This window comes from Aptenodytes forsteri, unplaced genomic scaffold, assembly GCF_000699145.1.
Source record: "Aptenodytes forsteri isolate BGI_AS27 unplaced genomic scaffold, ASM69914v1 Scaffold535, whole genome shotgun sequence".
Taxonomy (NCBI): Eukaryota; Metazoa; Chordata; class Aves; order Sphenisciformes; family Spheniscidae; genus Aptenodytes; species Aptenodytes forsteri.
The window spans coordinates 792693-807662 of record NW_008795855.1 but is presented as its reverse complement, the minus strand read 5'-3'; the positions used below and the strand labels follow the sequence as shown (position 1 = coordinate 807662).

The 14970-nt window shown below is 42.2% G+C and overlaps 1 protein-coding gene across 1 annotated transcript; it reads left to right on the top strand.

Annotated features, from left to right (window-relative positions):
• The first annotated feature begins 609 nt into the window (after positions 1-609).
• On the top strand, positions 610-7039 carry PDDC1 (Parkinson disease 7 domain containing 1). Its single transcript, XM_009283705.2, has 7 exons — positions 610-700; positions 1069-1174; positions 1695-1802; positions 2428-2522; positions 3727-3820; positions 5766-5877; positions 6403-7039. Exons 2-7 carry the CDS (start codon positions 1108-1110, stop codon positions 6410-6412), a joined length of 486 nt encoding a protein of 161 aa, XP_009281980.1. The 5' UTR covers positions 610-700; positions 1069-1107; the 3' UTR covers positions 6413-7039.
• The last annotated feature ends 7931 nt before the right edge of the window (positions 7040-14970 follow it).

Sequence of the window (14970 nt, the reverse complement as noted above, 5' to 3'; positions counted from 1 at the left end):
GTTGCCTGCACCGCAGCTTGCACAGCTGTGCCGTGCATTTGCAGGAGTGCATCTTAGCTCTGTGCGTGTAAGTCACTGCAGCTGAGCTGTGCAGTCACGCACGCATGCATTTTGCTCAGCTTTGCTCTGCGCGGGTACGTACACATGCTGCTCCTGTTTGTGCACCTGTGTTGTGCACAGATGTGCTCGCTTTCCAGAAACGCTCATCTGCGATGCACACGTGCCTGTGTGTCCCTCTCTGCGCAGCTGTGCTGTTGAATACCCGCTGGTTTTCCCCTCTGAGCGTACCTGCTTCTGAGGACCGCATGCAGCTGAGCTGCGCTTGCATGTATACCTGGAGGATGCCAAATTCCCTTCACTTCTGCCTTCCTTCCCTCTGCCCTCCTGTAACCCCCCAACCCGGACAAACAGAATACCTTCATCATGTATTTCTCAATACATAGCTCACCTATAATGAAGGCTGTGCATTTCTTACATCTTAAAATAACCCTCTGAAATTATTGAGCGCTTTTAAGATGAGCAAAAAAACTGAGCTTGTGTGCTTTGCTAGATAAAACAAGCTAGTGTGGCTGGGATTAAAATATAACTGTTGTTTCCTTAAATTGTTGGACTCTGTTTTTCAGGTGTGTCAGCCCAGTCCTTCCTTCACTGCTTTACACTGACTAGCTCTGCTTTTAATCTGCAAGTTGCGACTCCTGGGGTAAGTAAAAATGGGCAGTTACTGTGATCTCAGTCTGAAACCAATTGATATCTCAATTGACAAGAGCGAATTATACTAAACTCTTTTTGAGAGGCGTTTTATTTGCTTTACAGATTAAGGGACTTTTTTTAATTCTGTTTTCTTAATATTGAACTGAATGCATGCTTCCTATAGTATGGTTCTAAATGTCCCTCCCACAAAGAGTGGAGGGAGAACCATTAGAAGAACTGCTTCAGTGGGAAAAATGGAAAACTTTGGGTTTTTGAGAGCCAAAGTCTCTCAAAATTCCATATGGTTATCCTTCAAGAAACGTAGCGGATGTCTGTGCAGTGATCCTAACCACAGTCTTTGAACCGTGTTTTCCCTAGGGGAAGTCCATTGATTTTGTGGATGTGAACGAGAGCAACATGCGCTGGATACAGGACTTTCGTATGAAATCCTACGCGAACCCTGCCAAGTTGGAGTCGATTGATGGTAATGGCTTTACTGTTGCCCAGTGCGTCATCTCCATTTATCAGGGAAACAGATGCTTCTTAGTGGTAGGTCTTTAGGGAAGAATGACACAGAAAAGGCATAAAACTTGTGTTTTAAGAGGAAGTCTTGGCAACTACAGTTGCTATTTTCTTATTTATCTTGGATTGGTAATTCTCTTATTATATATATACACAATATATATTCTCTCATATATATATACACACACTACATATTGTTATTTTTTTAAATAAATATTTTGCTAAAGTAGAAGCTAGCAGACATAGTGGTTCTAAGCTTTGCCTGGGTAAGAATGTCTCATTAAAAATGTATGTTCTTTGTCCTGAAAAGGACCTTTTTTCTCTACTCCACATAGATCTGTTAGTTTCTTTAGTTCATTCAGTTTATACAGTTTTTGACTGATTGATGTGGTATTATCTTGTCAAATCTGAAATGAGTTTATGATCAGGCTTTCTTGTATGTTTCTTGTATTACAATTAGTTTATCCTTTCCTCCTTACTAGGTGCTCGATACCATGCGTTGCTCATTCCAAACTGTCCTGGGGCTATGACTGACCTTGCAAACAGTGGGTACCTGGCTAAGATACTGCAGCACTTCAGCACTGAGAACAGTAGGTGAACACCATTAGATATTTTGTTAAATAAAATAGTACTACTGTACTGTTCATGTATGACTGTTACCTTCCAATGACTTAAATGTTTACACAGTTGAAGAGCATTCAGAACTGGAAAGAGCTGCTTTAGAGAAATGTATCTTCTCTTAAAAAGTATGCACTTTAGGTAAACGTATAAAAAAAAATTCAGTAGCTTTTCAACGCTTGTGTCAGAAGAGGGTTCTCTGCCTTACAGCGATACAGAAATGGCTCTTTCCAAGTCAGTAGGATTCAAGGTTCAGAGCTGAATGTGGAATATACCAGGATCATGATTAAGGCTGTAGTTAATCAAGACTTGTGTGTGCTTCTCATTTACCGTTGGAGTATGTGTTTTTCTTTTTGACTGGTGCTGTCTCTGGACTTGGAGTTAACAGCTAGTAACTCTTTGGCAAGACTGGGGCAATTCTTATTGTAGTGTGCGGGGAAAAACCTGACAGCCTGAGAGAGTATAAACAGTGCAGTGTTATTTTATTGCAGGAAGGCAACATGCTGTAACATGAAGAATCTCCGTAACACTCATTTGTGTTTTGACTATTTGAAGATGCTCACAACTGCTCAAATATGCTTTGATTTTTTTCTCTAGAGCCTATCTGTGCGGTTGGACATGGAGTTGCAGCTTTGTGTTGTGCCACCAATGAGGACAAATCCTGGGTATTTCAAGGATACAGCCTGACAGGGGTAGGTTGAGCTTTCACCAGACTTTTGCTGTTTGGGGGCTTTTTTGCTGTGCGGGGACCTGTGATTTCAGGTGCTGGTGTTTCTGGTCTTATCCTAGAACTTCCTACAAATAAAAATCATCATTTTGGTACCCTTGGTTTATGTGCAAGATATGGAGAGTTGTCATTGGCAAGGGGGCCCAACACAGAGTGCATGAAGGGATTGTCTCACTTCGGCTGTCGTGTGGAGAGTGTTTTCCTTCCCGTTGTTCTGTATACTTTAAACTGAATCAGTAAAATGCTGGGAATGACTGCTGCAGCTCTTCGGAGTCATAGCTGAGGGTTTTTAAGAATTACTGTTTTGGTTTCATGAATGCTGGAGGTAAGTTATATTTCTCAAGGTGCTCTTTCCTTTTAAAAGGTAGAGGAAGCTTTAGGAAAAAGGCTGTTAGTACAAACTGGCTTGTAATTCAAAAAGTGGGCAGACGCTGTTGACATTTTTTTAATGTATAGTCATATCTCTGACCTCACAGACCATTTCTATGGCAGTTGTACCTGTGCGCCAAGAAGATGCAAACCTCTATAGTACAACTTCTAGACTTGAAAATTTACATGCAAAGTTAAGAAATTAAGTTCATGAGACTCACAAAAGCTATCAATGTCCTGTTGTGCTTGTATTTGGCATTACAATCCGTGATAAAATATTTTAAATAAGGCATGATGTGGCCTAGCTGTAGCTGCTATAGAAACCATAAAATTCAATTTCCCCCTGTGCATATAAAACCTGAACTAAGTACTCTTAATTTTTCTCCCTTCACTTAAGCTGCTTCCCATATTCATTCCAAAGCAGAGTACTGTTATTTGGACTCTGCAAGTGGCACAGCTTTTGTCTCCAAATGTTTGTGTCCAACAGCCAAGAAGGTCTCACTTCCATGAAGTTAACTGCATGCACACTGTTCAGTGTCCAGTTGATGTGCAGAAATCGCTTGGTGTCATTCTTTCTTTGTCTCACTTAAGAATTTTCAGTTTGCTCCCTACAGAAGGGAAAATCCATAGAAGCTGCTTGTGGTCATTTGGTTTTGTGCTTCATTTTTGTTTCGTTTCCTGTAGTTGGGAGAATCGTAGGGGGAACAGAAAAATAAATTGCAGGGGGAAGTACGTGTTGGTTTTGCTTGGCTCTTTTAATAAAAAGCAAGACAGACTTATTTCCTTTTGATCTTTTTCAGCCCTCTGTGTATGAACTAGTAAGGCAGCCTAATTTTGCCAGTCTGTCCATTATTGTGGAAGATTTTGTGAAAGACTCTGGAGCTACGTTTAGTGGTATGTCATTCTCTTGTCCAGGACTTCATGTCGTCGCGGCTGCGTTTTGGAAATGAATGTTTGTGTGCCAATTTTACACAGCTGAAGAGGACTCTGACAGGAGATCTCATCCTGCATTCCCATTTCGTGGATGTAAACAAACACTCATTTCTAATCCACTAGGGTGTTTTAAGAATAAATGCCACAAAATACCGTGTGTGGGGAAGTAGGGCAGCACAGTACAGCGCACTGATCTCTGGTTGTCCACGCATACTCTTCTACCCCATGGTAAACATGAGGTCGCTTGTCCTGCTGTGAAGGAGGAACATGTACTGCAGGGAGGGGTGTGTGCAGGAGAGTTGCCATCTATCTGCAGATGCACGGCCCATACGTGCAGGGGAATGTCTGTACGTAGGTAGTGTGCTGCAGCCGCTTCCTTGCTGCATGGCAGGGAACGTGTGCTCTGCCGCGAGAGGTTAAGTTCTGGATTTTGGGGTTGTCTTTTATTCAAGTAAATGCTTCATTGTTTAAAGCTGGAGGCACTATACTGAATGTTCTTGGTTGCTCTGATTAGTTGTCTCTTACCATCGAGTATTTTACTTGTAGCTAGATCTGTTTTTGTAGTATTTTCTTGTTTTGTTACTAGCTAGATCTGGTTTTGTAGTATTTTCTTGTTTTGTTACTAGTAATTTCATTATTATTAGTCAAAATGTAGAAGTTTGACTTTTGAACTGCAAAATCTGAAGTTCTGCCCTTTGTGAGAAACTAAATCCACTAAAGCACAAAACTGTCACTTTTTTCCTAGATTATTTCTGGATGTGCAGGGAAAAGTGTCATTTTCCTTTATGTGCTGCTTTCTTGCAATACTGAAGAGCTACAGGGAGAATTAAATAATAAGCTATAAATGGCTCTATTCAGTTGCAGCTGTCATTCAGTGCTATTTTGTTAGGTAATTTTTTAGAATCTGTCCTTAAAGAGAACAATGAGATGCCCGTGGTATTTAAGTCATCCTTTATTTAACAGAATAGTGCCACCCATTGAACTGATACAATTTGCAGTTGCCAGATTAGAGACAGCACACATGGCACGGGCAGGAAACAGAACCAGGCTCCTAATGCCATGCATCTATTTTTCACTAAGAAGAAATGCCACTGTCTTATCAAATTGCTGTATATTCTTTGCTTAATCCTCTTCCATCTGTGCCGCTGTCAGCCTGTTTGTGTGTTTAAATGGTACCTTTATGCTTTTCGAATGAGCTGCTGCCTCCACCTTCTGCATAATGGGTTCAGTACTGACGGTTTAAAAGCTGGTGTCTGTGGTACCTGTTATGTCACGTACGCTTGGTTGCGGTGGTACTGACAAATCAAGCAAGAAGAAAAGCATGTGGGGTTTGAAGGCACTTAGCTTGCATTTAGACAGCCAGTGGCTGGGAGAGGAGAAGAAAGTAAGAGTTGTTCATTACTGACAAAATAATGGTTCTATCTGGGATGAGGTAATTTAAAAATACTGGTTGGAATACTGGACAACTGCTGGCAGATATTAACACGTCAGGCTATTATAACTGGCCAGAAAAGAAGTATTTTCCTGCAGGCTCTTTGTAGCATGGTGATTACAACTTTGATGTCTTACATAAGAGCTTATATTGTATTGCAGGGTAATTACAGCTCTAAAATATATACTTTGAGGTTTTTATTATGAAAATCTCTTGATATATGCACTTACCTACCTGATGTTAATTGAATCAAGGGACCAGTCCTGCTGTCCTTTCAGAGAAGGATTTTCTAGTGAAATTGTTTCAGGATTGGGGGCTCAAGATTGTCCCTGTCTGTGGGGGTTATAGATCAGCATGTCAGTCACCCAGCAAATCTGTCTGGTCAAAACAGAGTTAGTTCTATCAGAGCTGTGATATTGAAACGGAATTAGTGTCCACTAACACAATGCTTGCTGCTTTTTCTCCTTTATTTAGCCAGCAATCCTGATGCTGTACATGTCGTGCTGGACAGGCACCTGGTGACAGGACAGAATGAGAATTCCACTCTTCCTGCGGTCCAGAATCTTCTTATTCTTTGCAACGTCAGGTGAGGCAATATGGGAGGTAAGAATGAGGAACAGACAGTGGTGAGCATCTTTCAGTTTCAGGAATATTGTCCTCCAAAAGAATTTTTTTGCCTAGGTTAACTGCTGAAGTGTGTGTCGCCTTTGATCTAGCTATTCAGTTGGCTATGTCTTTTGGTAAAAAGCATTTGTGATTAAAAAAAGAGGTAAAATGGGTTGGGAAATGCACCGCTATCTATCAGAACTGGTAAAGTAAAATGCAGAATAGGCTTCACTAAGCATTTCTGTTAAGAGAAACATCTCTTGTGCGTTGTTCTTTGTGCTTTGGCAAATTAGCATTTAGTCAGCTATGTTTTATGATTCTGGGAATGAACAGATTTAATTTCTTCGGTAATGGCCTGGCTGTTTGACTGTCTGTCATCTTGTCAGATAGAAGAACACATAAATAACCACAAAAAATGTTCTTTTGTTCAGGTGAATGTGTGTTAGAAGTCCTTTCCTGGCTGTGGACTAACAGGTTGTGTCATGTTTGGATGTGTTTCATTCAGCAGGAAATGAAGGAGCAGGTCTCTTTGCAAATAGGATGGATGAAGAGCCAGCAGGCTAAGGATTTTCTTGTCTGTTAACTGGATAAAACATGCCTCTAAATTTCTGTCCTGGACTATGAAGTGACTGTGACAGTCAAGTGGCAATGTCAGGTTTTGCGTATATAGAATGGATGAAGGTTGTGAATAAGAAAACTTTGAAGTGCATCACACTTCAGAAGCAACTATGAAAACCACCTTGCATTTTTGTTGCTACATCTTTTTTCACTGCTTCTTTCTAGACTCTTAATTTACAGATGTGGGGAACTGTCTTTTTAAAAAAAAAGTTGATGCTCTGAATACAAATTGCTGAAGCTGAAGGCCTTGCTCTAGGTTGACGTTATTCTGATTGTTAGTAACTCTGCCCCAAAGAGCCCTTGGAACTCTGTGAACCATCTGGTGTTTGTTTCAAATATCAAAATCTACACCTAGAGCTCCATCGAAATGCAATTTCAGATGCATTCTCACCTTTCTTTTGGTAGGTCACAAAGTTAACTGTCCGAACTCTGAATGTGTCTGGGACACTTGGATATACTTGGAATAGGATGGAAAATGCTTAGCTAAACTCTGAATAAAGCAGTACCAGTTGTTTGAAGGCTGAGCAGCATAATGTGCCCTTGTTTTCTTCCTTGCCTATTCACATTATTGGACTTCTGTTTAAAAAGTTTGCTCAGCTGTTTTTAAATGGTCTTCTATGTGGTTATCTGTTCTCCTTTGGTGCTTATGTTACGACTTCTGTTTGAAATGTTTGAAATATTTCTCTCTGGCAAGTACATTGCGGTTGTCTCTTGCTGGAATTTCATGGACAAAGAAAGAAAAAATGTAGGCAGCTAATGCGGATCACATCTTCTGAGGAACCAACTGTAAGATGAAATCTGGCCTTCTCTTTCCTTTTCCTGGTCAAACTGAGAAGCAGGCCAGTGAAGTTTATCGCATCCCAGGCACCTGAGCAGCGATATTTCTCCTGAGTTTGTTTTCCAGCACTTGACTTGAAATGTCATGCCTTAAAATGGCATGTACTCTCCTCTCCCTGGTTGTAAGAATACAGCATGCTCAAACTGCTCAGCGGCCCAATTTTAAATACTTTTCTTACCCAATTATGCATAACAAGACTGTGACAAAAAAACAGCAGCTAGGTTTTGGGGGGGGGGTGTGGGCATTAGCATAGATGAGAAATGTTGCTTCTTACTGCCTTGTGCCTGTTGACCTTTATCAGTGTCTTAGCTTTTGTGGTATGGTTAGTGTTGTCTCTGCTTCACCACCATGCATGCTACTCTTTAGCTTAAAGTTAATTTGAATGTAAAGATATGTGTTTATGATCTGTCTAGTGATGTGGGTTAGAAATCATGTATAACTGGTGAGAAATCAGCTAGAGGCAGTATCGGGAGTCCTCAAAACATGCCAGCTCTTGACATACTCATTTAGCACGTGTTCTGCAGTGTCATGCTTTTCCCCTCTACCTGGCTTGAGCGTAGCAATTTGAACGCTGCAGGGAGATTGAGCTTTTGGCAATGCTTGCAGATGCTTGGTGTTTCACTGTCTGTGATCAGTTGCTTATAGAAGATTCTGGCATTTAAACCACACGACAGGCCCTTTTGTACCAAAGCCAGAAACTGCTTCTCAAACAAATGGAAAGCTTCAAATTCTGGATTTTCAACTCGCACAAATCCTGATCGTTTCAGTGTTGCGCTCTGGAGTGCTTGCTGCTTTGGTCCTAGGGATGTTATCAGCCAGGCTTATTTCCTTAGAAATCTGTCTGTTTCTGGTAACATTGAGCTGCTGATTTTTTTTATTTAGGGAACCACACAGATGAAGAGTGTTACATCTTGTCTGGACTTAATGCATGGGAGCATATTCTGTATTTTCCTCTGATGTTCTTATGGGCAGACATTGAAGTATCTGCTAGAAGCATCCCAGTGCCTCTGCAATACATGGAGCAGAAACATTTGTGGGATGAATCCAAAGGGAAAAGGGGCTTTCTCAGATGATTTATCCCTAGGATAATCTTTACAGCAGTTGGCTCACAGCTGTAGAGAAACGTTCCTGTATTGCACCCCCACAAAGGATGTCTCCACCAGCAAGAAGACAACATTTATCACTGTGCATCCCAGCACCACACTCACCACTAAAGCTGTGTAGTTGGTCCCTGCAGGGAAGAAAGGAAAGGTAGAGAACATCTTTAAGGTAATAGGAGCCTTTACTGGCAGTTTTACACATAAGTTGTGAAGAGAGATGCTCAAAACACTTAAACGCAAAACATTTGCAAACTTAGAGTGAGCCCCAAGACCTGCTTGTGGGTGTGATATCAATTTTGATACTTCTTACTTTTTAATTCAATTTAAGTTTTGGCTGTAACAATAACGAAAAGGTCTTCTTTCTAGTTTGACTAACCTAATGTTTACAGGGCAAAAGAGATTGAGTGACATGAAAGGTGATGAGGAATGGCCAAATCCCCAACAGCCTGGGCTTTGATCATGAGTTCTCTGTGCTACCATACCTCTCCTATAGCTTGATACTGTAGCTGCAGCCAGTGGAGGTAGCTTAGATCCTCTGAATCCAGAGAAGGTGTCAGAGACAACTTGGGCAGACTCAGCTTTTCTGATGAGAGGAAGTGTTGTCTCTTCAGAACACTTAACAAAGCATTTGCTTGTTTTAAGGGATCCCTTACAGGATGTTTGAACTCGTTCCTTGTTACCATCTGCAGCTAATGATTGTTAGTCATACTAGCATTCCATTAGTGTATTAATGTTTAAATAAGATTCTTTTCCTGGAACTTCCACAGTATAATCTTTAAAAAAATAAAAAATTGAACCTTCTGCTTTATTCATCTTAGGTACTGTGTGGTAAGCTCTGCCATTTAATTCTGGGTATCAGAGTGCTTTTCTGTTTAAACTGATTTCTGTTCCATTGCTGATGGAACAGCCCTTTTGGCTTTGTACAGGATTGATTGTCCACTTTCCTTAGTGTGGACTACTGTCAGCTTTGAGCTCCCTTGTAGGCTGTTGCACAGTTAACTGAGAATCACTTGGCTTTGCTTGTGTGCTTGCCCTAAACAACAGCAGTGAGCCAAGCGGGGTAATCCTGGTAGGACTGAGTCCCACAGCTCTCTAAGAAATGGCCTGGCTGCTGCACCTGTCGCACCACTGTCCCAGAAGGCTACACTAAGTGTATTGTGTCCTCTGTAGTGCTAGAGTGTTCTCTACAGGAAAGTGTTTAATGCTAGCAAGAGATAAAAGGAGCCTTTTGTCAAATGCAGACTTCTAGGTCTGTAGGGCATTTCAATTTCAGCTCGAGGGTTGGTGTGTTCCCTCAGTTTCCCTGTCTGGGATCTCCCTGTTGTCCCCTAGGATGCAGAAGACAGTGTTAAATGCTGACCTGTCATCCTGCTGGGACTAGGCAGCCGGGAACACTGGGGCACTACTTTCTCATCTAGTGCCAATGCATCAAAACAAGTATCAGAATAAATGGAAATGACTCTTTGATCCTGATTTGCTTTAAAATTTCAAATGGTACCTATTAGATACTGTCTAGCTCGTTTAGTGTAGTCTGTAATAGCCTATGATGGCTGCACTTGATAGTCCTTATAAACGAATCTTTAAGGACTAATTTGAAAGTGAAATTCTATGTTGGGAGGCTGAAAATAAATTAATGTACTTACTATGTCAGTTTTGTGGACCCTAGTGGCTGTTTTCCCAACAGCTCTGCTATCCTGTACCTCTCCTCTTGCCACCCTTGTTTTAAGAATACAGGAAGTACTGAGAGCAACTGTTGGGAGCAGTGGCATATCTCCCTTAGCACGTTGCATTGTGGAATGCAAGAGGAAGCTGAAAGAGGAAGGAAAAGCTTCCCCCTCTGCCAAGCTTTGCGTGTTTACATAGAGCTGCATGTTGAAATTGAGAGCTGCCACCACGAGGGAAGGTTGATAACTTTGCATTTGTGCTCATCAGTTAGTTGCTGCTCTGTGAATCTTGGAAAGGAGGAGGTGCCGTGGGATGTTGCAGCCTCCCCACAAGGTGGTGGTACTGCTCCAGGCAGAGCTTTGCGTCCCTCCTCAGACACCAGCGAGCTCCATCCCCAGGCACCAAGTGTGAAGATGTTACTTCCCTCTGGCGAATTCCTGAGGAAGGGCCTGCTACTTCTGTGTACCTGTGCCGGGCAGGTGGGCTGCAGCTGAGAGAGGAAAAAACCTGGGACACCACCCAGGGCTGCAGTAGCACAAAATGCATATTGGCACAGGGTTATATACATTAAGCTGCGCTGTAAGCAACAAGCTATTCCCATGGCTTCCCAGTAATCTGTGACCATAGGGTCTGCTTTCCCATGCTCCTCTTTTCTTAGGAGGATGAGGGCAGCATAGTTAGAAATCTTGTCATGAAAGCCTCAGTCCTTTGTCATCTCCTAAAACATGTGCTAATGCTACCCTGCATTTCCTTAGAAATTATCCCTCCTCAGCATCACCTGTTACTAAACCCTCTTTCTCCCCGAAGGTCTCCACTTTGCAGTTTTTCTTTGTGTAAAACCAAGGGCCAACCCTGAATTGTAGCAGATTCTTTTAAGTTGTTCATGTCTAATCTTGAACAACTGAGTAAAATTTAAATAGGTGTGCTGTCACTGAAGGAGAGTTTGAGCCTGTGGAGTTGCTCTGGTCTCTTGATCTCCTAGATCAAACACCAGCGATACAAACTGGAGTTGTGTATCCCGGGGAATAAGAGACAGGACTTGTGCTGTAGAGGTGAAGCTGAATTCCTAGCTTAGGCACAACGTCCCTAGCCAGTAGTGCAGTGTAACACCAGACTGAGTATCAGACTGCATCTGAGTGGTGTGGACTGTAGCAAGATAAGAGTCCCCTCTGCTTTCTAGAAATGCTACATTTCCTTAGACAAAACTGTGCCTGGAGGGTGCTGTGATTGTGTGGATTTCACAGGACAAATGGGAGTCCCCTTTGCAAATACTCATACTTTGTATGATCCAAATACATCTGAGCTCAGACTGTAACTTAGATCCCAGCGGTAAAGCAAAAACAAAAAACCAAAGGTCAGATTGTAAGCTTCCTTCAAGTATGCTGAAATCAAAATTGAGCAGCAGGGCCCACGATGGCCTCTAACAATCCTCACCCTGACAGCATAGTGGCCGTTAAACACACAGAAGCCTGACAGGGCCTCCTGCAGTTGCTGTTTTTCCCAGGAGATGTTCACAGATGCTGGGCAGATATCCTCTGTGAGGCCCCATGTGTGCAACCCTGAGGGACTCGGGACCTGCAAGTCCCTTATCCTGCGGAAAGGCAAGAAAAGAGTGTTGGATGCTGAGGGTCATGGTGTGCTCACATCAGAGCTGGGCTCCTGCATGGACCACAAAAGCAAACCAGCCCTGCCATTGGGTTGGTCATGAATTGCTTGCCCTTTCTTTGCTTTCTGGATGGTGGAAGGGTTTTACTTACTTTTCTAGCAGAAGAAATTTTCTCTTCAAATATAAATGCTGGGTCATACAATTTCTGTATAAAGTTTCCAAGACTTCCAGGCTAAAGCCATGAAGCCCAGCAGCCCTGTAGAGAGCAGCTAGAAAAGATGGAGCCTGACCCTGCCTCACCCTGGGGTGGGAAACACCATCAAACTTAAACCTGATAATCGCTACTGATGACGTTTGAAAGCACAAAAGAGACAGAAGGAGACCGAGCAGCAGTTGCCAGTCGGATGAAGGGTTGACAGCAGGGCTAATGCACATATAATAGCAGTTACGGGCTGTTAGGCGTGTGGATGTTTGGGGAGACTCCTATTGCCTTTTGAAGACATTTGGTGCTGATCCTGCATTTTATGATAGCTGTTTCGTGGTATTATTGCAGCTTAGGGCCTGACACTGTGCAGGTGGTGAGTGGTGCATGATTAGTCCCTTTCCAGGCTTAGTCCAAGCATACTGTTGGAGCTGGTTTGGTCACCTTTCTCTTGTGTTGGCAGAAACCACTGTAAAAGAAAACTCTTCATATGGCAGGAGGCTGATCCTTTCCCCGTTGTCTGGGGCTGGGCTGAGAAATGCAGGTCTTCTGATCCCAAAAAAGCAGTCCTCCACTGGCTTTTCCACTGGAAAGCAAATCACAAAGGGTGTTTTCTTAGGGCTGTTTCCTTTGCTCTGTGGAGATCTTCCTCAACAGCTGCTGGCCATGGTTGGAGGCAGGATGCTATGCTAAATGGATCTACAGTCTGACCGGTTTGGCTGTTCTTAAGAAGGAGCGAGAGAGATGCTTATCGCTTAGGCTATATTGAAGCCTGAGCTGTTGTTCATAGTTATTTATAACAAGGAGATTTTCAGCTATTTTAATAAGTAACTTTCCCAGGCTCCTGTAGTTGACCTAGCAGAGGCTGATTCCCCCCCTCTCCTCCCCCCAGCCATGGCACTATTTTCTTATATAAAAGCAGACTTTTGTCATTTTCTTGCTTCTACGTAAATTGTGTGACATAACAACTGAATGTCCTTGGGGATACATTTACCTGTTAAAGTGAACTGCAGAGGAACAGAGCTCAGAGCCTTCCTCCGTTTTGCTCCTGAAGCATCGTATGGATGGATCTCCTGCATCCAAGGCTTGGCTGTCAGGGTCACTGTTTACCTTGGGAAATCCTCAGCTCTTAGTTCCACGGGATATGTCCCTTCCAAGCCCATCCCATCCTACGTCAGAACACAGCCTTCCTGAAGCAGAAGGAAGACAGAGCTGAAGCATGGGCTCGGCCTCTAGACGTCAGCTGGGAAATGATGAGAGTCTGAGCACCCTGCCTCAAAGAGGGTTAGCTTTCGCGATAACAGATGAAAAGGATTTTACTTGCCAACGAAGGTATGCAATACGGAAAACAAACAATAATGCAGTACAGATACAGCAAATTCATGAGCTATGTGAAATTAAATTTATGCAAAACATATGAACAGAGAATGAAAAGAGAAACAAAAGTAAAAAGGAGAACACGTGTTCTTTCAGACAATCGTTAGTGTTGATCTAAGGAGAAATTATCTAGGAGGACAAAACGTATCCGGTATGCCTCAGTTTCAAGATGGGTTTGGGTATCCTTGTGGGAAGCCTTTCCATGTACATTGGTTCAAGGAGAGAGAGGAATGGTTGTGCTGCCAAATCTCTATTCTATTATTTTCCAGTATAAAAGTAGTTAAATCAGTATAAAGTAATTGGACAGAATCATATCATAAGGTAAAAATGATATTCCACGGCTCCTCAGAGCTCAGCAGTTTCTTCACACCTTTTGCCCTTGGACTGGCTGCTTTACTTGGCTTGTCCCTCAAACTTCCTGATCCTTTTACTTCCACATAAGCTACAGTAAAGCTAAGTTGATCTGGGCTGCCAGTGAATTAATAATTACTTGTATAGACTTAAACTACTAATCGTATCTAATCCTATTCTAACAGTTATCATATGCTATTTCCTATATTATCTATACTAAATATTATTTATAGGTTTATTCAGGCTGTATGGTAGATCTGAAACTGTGAGTCGTGTGCTTTGATTTTAATCCCCAGTGCCTCAAGCCATGCCGTTGGCTGGAGCAGTGATTTGTGGGGCTCAGCCTCATTGCAGAGCCCTGTTTGGTGTCAGGATGAGAGCAGGAGACCCCAAGCCTGGCCAGTTCCTGGCAAGGGACAGCCCTGACGTACTGCTGAAGTGTTGGGCATCTCTTCAGTACAAGGACTCTATTTTTTTTATATGTCTGTGTGTCAGGAGCCCTTACAACGAGGCTCTTGGCTCTTACCTTGCTGTGTACCTTAACGAATGAATAATAAAATGTGCCACAGGGAGACTAGAGCTCAGCTCAGGATTATCTATCTTTTTTTTTTTAATTAATTTGCGCTACAAATTGCACTTTTGCATTGAACACATTTTCCACAGCTTTGTCCTGAATATGACAAACTTTTTTTAGCTAAGAAGCAGCAAAATCACTGCAATTGGTTATTTCACATTTTCTCTTTGAAATATACCTAATATATATTTTTAAAGGCTGCACAAAAAGCCAGGAGACAAAATGTTGCATTTGACCCCAAATAAAAGGTATTTCAGCTTTTTACTTCCATTTATCCTGCTTCTTGTAAGTCCCAAATTTATTTGTTTCATGATTTGCATGTTTTGTGTGTAGGTTTTTTTCAATTGTGTGAGCAAACCAGAAATCGTTTACTTGCCAGCTGTATTCTGTGCTCCCAAGCTAAACTGTCTGCACAGTCTGTTAAACAAAGTTTGCTTTCTCTTGGGGGTTTGTTTTCTTAATATTTCTGCCACTTATTTCCCTGCCTGAGAATTACAATGAAAGTAAAAGTTCAAAATGTCCATTTAGATCACTTGCTGAGCTTTGAATACCGTCTGCTGTTGTTGGAGGCTCTAATATTTTAATGAATGCTTTTCTCTTGCAGGAATACTCGGGGACTCTGATATGTACCATGGTCTGATGGCAGGTGCTACTTGCACAGAAACTTATGCGATCCTGCTGCGTAGGCAAGACCCACATGTACAGGGAGATACAGCACTGTTTACTCTTGGAATTTGGGAAT